The sequence below is a fragment of the Myodes glareolus genome, chromosome 14 (genome assembly GCF_982192425.1).
Source record: "Myodes glareolus chromosome 14, mMyoGla1.1, whole genome shotgun sequence".
Lineage (NCBI taxonomy): Eukaryota > Metazoa > Chordata > Mammalia > Rodentia > Cricetidae > Myodes > Myodes glareolus.
Window position 1 is genome coordinate 76587009 of NC_142039.1, and position 5703 is coordinate 76592711.

General features: G+C 39.0%; 1 protein-coding gene across 1 annotated transcript; it reads right to left on the minus strand.

Annotated features, from left to right (window-relative positions):
* On the minus strand, positions 1–5494 carry LOC146892134 (cathepsin Q-like). The gene is made up of 8 exons (XM_085698859.2): positions 5394–5494; positions 4177–4313; positions 3772–3894; positions 3533–3679; positions 2849–3073; positions 1861–2023; positions 1112–1229; positions 1–329 (listed from the first exon to the last, which is right to left on the minus strand). Exons 2-8 carry the CDS (start codon positions 4300–4302, stop codon positions 230–232), a joined length of 1002 nt encoding a protein of 333 aa, XP_085554985.2. The 5' UTR covers positions 4303–4313; positions 5394–5494; the 3' UTR covers positions 1–229.
* Positions 5495–5703: the final 209 nt, after the last annotated feature.

Sequence of the window (5703 nt, forward strand, 5' to 3'; positions counted from 1 at the left end):
AAGAGTGAAAATAAAGTTGCTGCAGGAATCACAAACACTCATTAGTTAGAGAACCAGTTACAAAGCTTGTAATTTGAAATATTTGAAAGCTCCCAGAATTCACACTGCAGTGTGGATCTTGAGAGACTCAGCAATCCAACACAGTAAGCAAAGGCTGACCTTTGAAGTGGATATAACTCTCTGGAAACGCAGTCTCCTGCCAAGTGATTCCCTGTGGGCATCAGGCTCCTCACACAAGAGGGTATTGGGCAAATGAAACAATTCCACAGTGGTTGTTTCTGTCCTTGGCAATTTTCATGTAGCCGTTCATGCCCCAGCTTTGTCCCCAGCTGCAAGAGATCATGTTTTTCATTTAGTAGAAAACTTACCACATGATGGATTTGTCAAGAGGCCAACCTAACAAAATGATCAGGAAAGGCAGAGGGTCTATTCCTGAGCACCAAGAGGTGCCTCACACAGGAATGTGAAAACCGCAGCAGGATACCTTTCTACCATTACATATTTCCGAACTCTCAAATGTGTCACATTATACAAAATTAATGTCACATACATGATATTGATACCCTAGAAACCAGTGAAGGGTTGGGAATTTTATGATAACATACTGTTAGTAAGTTCTTAGAGCTTCAGGGAGCTCAGCAGTTAAAGAGCTGAGATCAGTTTTAAGAGCAACTGGAAAGCCAGAATGACATTAGAGTGTGCCTGTAAACCTCATTCCTGAGACATGGACACAGAACATGCCAAAAACAAGCTTGCAAGCCTGATTAAATAGTTAACTCTTAGATCAGAAAAGAACACAGCCTTAATATAGAAGTTATATAGTGATTGAGAAACAACTGATGCTGACATCAGATCTCTACACATGTTCACTGCTGCACACATGTCCACAGACATGCAGACAGTCAAATACACCTCATCCATGAACATGGGAAAACAAGAACAGATTTTGTTCAACTTAAATGAAACCTAATCTTCTAACATTACAACAAAATACATCCTAAAAATCGCCATCTCATCAAAATCCCCTTTTTGTACATCCAGTGTCATTAAGCTCTGAACCATCTCTCCAGTCCATGAAATTTCAAATAAAGATTCTTATGGCAATTTATACCTGTTCTTAATTGTCCAGTAGTTATTGCGATCCGTTTCATTTCCATCAAATCCATAGCCAACCACCAGAACTGCATGGCTCAAATTATACCTGCTGCAATTTGGTTCATGATAAATGCCTGAGAAATAACACAGACACTGATGTGAGAGGCACAGCACACCTGGCAGTGACTATAGACACTAACAACCGAACTATTTCAACAATCATGGAAATAATACAAACAGACTTGAGCTTATTCACTGTTCAACAAGAATGCTACTACTCACATATGGGTGCACACATACAAACATATACATACAGTTTCACAGAAAACTGAAAATATTCAAAATAGTGAGATTTATTGATAGCTACGAACTGCATGAGTATGAAATGACTCCATGGAACTTTACAGTTTTTCCACGAATGTCTCATGCCAGGTTAAACTTATAAGGCATAAATTATTTAATTCAAAGTCTCTGTTATAATTTCAATTCAGATAATCAGTTTCAATAAACAATTAAAAGGTCTATGAGCAGGAGAAGAGTTGAGAAATTAGTTAACCAATATAGTTTAATAAATGAGACACACTAACTTTTATGTGAGGGTGCATACCAGTTGAAATTCATTAATCAAGACTATTATAGAGATGAGTAAAATCCAGAAACTTAAACTATCATATGACTTTTTTACATAGCAGCCGGTCTGTTAACTTGTCATGACATAGAAATATCACAATGGCTTTTTCTATATCTAGGAAGAAATATGCTAACCTTCATTGTAGAACTTAAAAGAATCATGGAAAGCATCAATTGAAGCAGGAATGGGCCCTTGAATTGCTACGGCATCCATTAGAATATCCTCATATTCTGGGAGGGCCACAAATTCTCTGATTTTAGCAGCTACATTCTGAGGATTGTACCTGCAGGGTCCTTCCTTTAAAGGGTGAAGAGATAAAAGACTCAGTTCTTCCCTCCATGTCCTGGGAGATAATCCCAACTGCCATACTCTGTTCTTTGCAATTGAGCACACAAAAGTCTGGATTATTGTAAATCATCCCAAGAAGTGAAATGGTACCGGAAGATCTAGAATTGGAAATAAATTCCCTTGTCCTCAGTGACAACCAATACTTCCTCCTACACATAATAATTTTTATTGCTGCAGTGTAAGTTGAGACTGTGCTTTCATATCCCAGCCACCCAGACAAAAATAATCACCTAGGACCTATAATAGTTAAATCAATATTTGGCCAATGGTTCAGGCATATTCATAGCTAGCTCTTATATCTTAAAATAACCCATTTTTATGAATCTATGTATTGCTACAAAGCTGTGACTTACCAGTAATGTCCTGACATCTTTCTCCTTCAGCAGCTACATGACATCAACTTGACACTGATTACTCTCTCTCCCTTCATCTCTGTTCGAATATCCCAACTGACTTTACTTCACTAAGGAATTGGCCAAAACTGATTCATTCATCAACCAATAATATCATCATATACACAACAGGACATCCCACATCATGGCAGAGATTTCTATTATAGGTACAATAAATTCTTTATTCAATATGCACATAGAAGGGAACCACACCAAAATCATCACACTAAAAATGTATGTAAAGGTCATTACTTAATGACTGAAATGAAAGTATATAGAGAGATTCTACCATCCAATCTGAGTGCCGAAGATACTGTATCATATCTACAGTTGTCTTTCACTCCACGCTGAGCTGAAATGACAACATATGAGGTCCACTTACTTTTCCTTCATATGGGTAGGTCGCCTCAGCCTCCACACCTCCGTTGTGCAAAACATACCGAAAAGCATAGTCTGTGTTACCCCAATCACAACCATTATTGCCATGAGGTTTAGAACAGTCCACGAGGTTCTGCACACTCAGAGGAATGAGTTTGCCTGTCTTTTTGTACATTTGTCCTTCTATGGCACCAGTTGTAGCAAAAGCCCAACAAGAACCGCAGTTACCCTAAAGTGAAGAAAATATGGTCTTTCACAAACAAATGCTAACTCAGGTAATAATATAGACAGGTGAATAATTTCTGAAAACAAGGAACTGGCAGTTGACAGATGCCTAGAAAGGAGCTGTCAGTCTCCCAGAGGACTTGGATGCTGGTAGTGTGCACATGCTCCTGTGGGTCCCCCCCACCACATTTGTGAAAGACTTCTTGCTTTTATCAGTTATTAATGACAATAGAAGGGACATGAACTCTACAATGAGATGTGGTAGAAGTTAATATCTGGAGAAGGTGTTTGGTGAACTGTCAAGATCGATATATATTGGAAAATGTATGAAGATTTCAAAGAAGAAAATATATTATTTATAATATGAGCTGCACATCTTTCCTCATTCAATAAGAAAACAGAGACACTAAGTTCTTTCCTTTTCAAGATGGTTTCAGAAGAAGGGCAGGTGGCACTGTCAAACCTGGTGCCGCACAGGGGTCACGTAGCCTTTTTCTCGCCAATCCACAAATTTGGGTAAACCACTAAGAGCTCGTTTCCAGATGCCTTTCCCCCTCTCGTGACTTTGCATAGGGAAATTAACCATCATTTTCTTGAATTCTTCATCGGTCTTCAAGAAAGCATACATTAATGATTATAATAGAAAAGACTCCATGTAAAACACAAAAGAGAACAGTGCGAAGTGATCCATGTCACACTCACCATGTCACCAAAGGTGTTCATTTTCATGGTGTAGCCGTTCTTCCCCAGGCCATTCTCCCCATTGTGAATTTTAATCATTTTCATGTTCTTTTCCCATACTGCTCTCCTCAGTGCTTCTTCCTCCTGGATAAGAACAAAAATGTGTGACATTTCTCTATAATTAAACTCCTGTACAAGCTGATGTAGATTTGCTGTCCAGGTGATTAGAGGCCCAGGAGTGCAGTCTAGGACTCAATTGTTACATATTCTCCTTATACTGATGAAGAGAATCTGGCTGCCTATTGTTCACAATGGTCGTGATTAAGCAACCTCAGTGGTGGTAGTTGTGGTGGGGCATCTATGAACTCTACTATGGCTAGACACCTGCACTCTGGGGCCCTTCTAGACAGTTTCCAGGATACCAACCAGGCTGTATGATTTTTCATAGAGTATCTTCCACTCTTCCCATTCAGCATCCAAACTAGGATCAAATGCTAAAACACGTGACCTAATTCCTAAGCACAGGATGACCAGAAAGACAACAGGAGTCATATCTGAAGAACCTGGATAAGAAGAGAAATGAAGATATAACTACAGAAATAATTTTATGTCTTCTTACTCCTTCATAATAAATTAATCCATTGTGGTCAATAAAAGTTTTGAATTATTCTTCCAAATAATTTTAAAGAGACTTCAGATAAGTTCTAGGATGTATTTGAACTGAGCCATCCAATGATGATTATTAGATTCAATACAAAATGAAGAGCATGAGCCCAGAACTCTAGCAATGAACACTTTAGGTGAAATGCTTCTTATTACTTCAGATATGTCTTCACCCACTGTGAGGAACAGAAGCATAAAAGCTATCATTGTCTAGTACATCACTGAGTCATTGTTTATACCAAGCAAAACTGCTATCACATAGTATTGCTACTTTCAAAGTGAGCTTAAGGATGAAGACTACATGGCATCATAAGCCTTTCTAATATGCAGAAAGTAATGGGCTTGATGTTAACCCTCTCTTTTTTTAATAAAACATTTTAAAATATCTTCTATAATAATGTTGGAAGAGTCATTTACTATTCCTTGTGCTCTACCCTCGAAAATGTGAAATCAAATTCCCAACTCACTACCTATATCGGAATAAAGTCATATGAAAAACCAACAGGAGGCCAGAACCACGGGAGTAGGTGGAGTAAAATAGCAAGTTGATAGTGGGATGATCAGTTTCTGAATTTGCTTTTTCTCTAAAGCAACACTGCCCATAGCCCTTGATAGGAACATGCCATCTTCTACTACGTCTGTCCATGTGAACTGAATACACATCCAATATGGGGCTATGTGGAAGAGATGGTCTCTACTGGACCAGCAAGTGCCAGTGATATTTACTGGTGTTCAAAAAACCAACTGTAAATCTCTGTGGACAGATCCAGACTTTCACGTAATGGGACCCTATCCAAACAGACCTATAAGGGATGTGGTATCATCTTTGACTTTCCTAGCTATTCCACTATACCTGCACACACCAGGGTTGCTGAAGACTATATTATAGTCTTGGTATTTACTTGATTTTCCCTGAAATCTCTCAAAGTACCTCCCCCAATGTCACCTACATTTCTGCCTTGGTAAACGCAGGGTCTTACCTATCTGTGGTGATGACTCAGTTCACTCCACACTCTCAATTCTTCAGAGGTGGCTGAGGTTCCACAATCTGGCAGAGCAACTCTTATTCTTGCTATAAATCCCAAATATTTGTCTGTCTGAACATGCCCCTCAATTATGAGCTGCTTTGGATTGGCTGTGTTAATGACAAAATTAAGTCTTCAGGCACTAGTACTTCAGGCTCTTCCTGAGAGATAATCTCCGACTTTCCCTCTGGCATGGCTGTGGGATACCGCTCTGAACAACAGGAAGCTGGATTTGTGAACCTTGTCAACGCAAGTTGGATAGCAG

What these genes read in the sequence shown, in the direction of transcription:
- LOC146892134 (XM_085698859.2), bottom strand. Translation starts at nt 4,302, where the DNA reads ATGACTCCTGTTGTCTTTCTGGTCATCCTGTGCTTAGGAATTAGGTCA. An exon ending in CCTACCCATATGAAGGAAAA is followed by an intron (nt 2,024 to 2,848) that starts GTAAGTGGACCT and finishes CACCCTTTAAAG; the next exon opens with GAAGGACCCTGCAGGTACAA. An exon ending in TTTTAAGTTCTACAATGAAG is followed by an intron (nt 1,230 to 1,860) that starts GTTAGCATATTT and finishes GTTATTTCTCAG; the next exon opens with GCATTTATCATGAACCAAAT.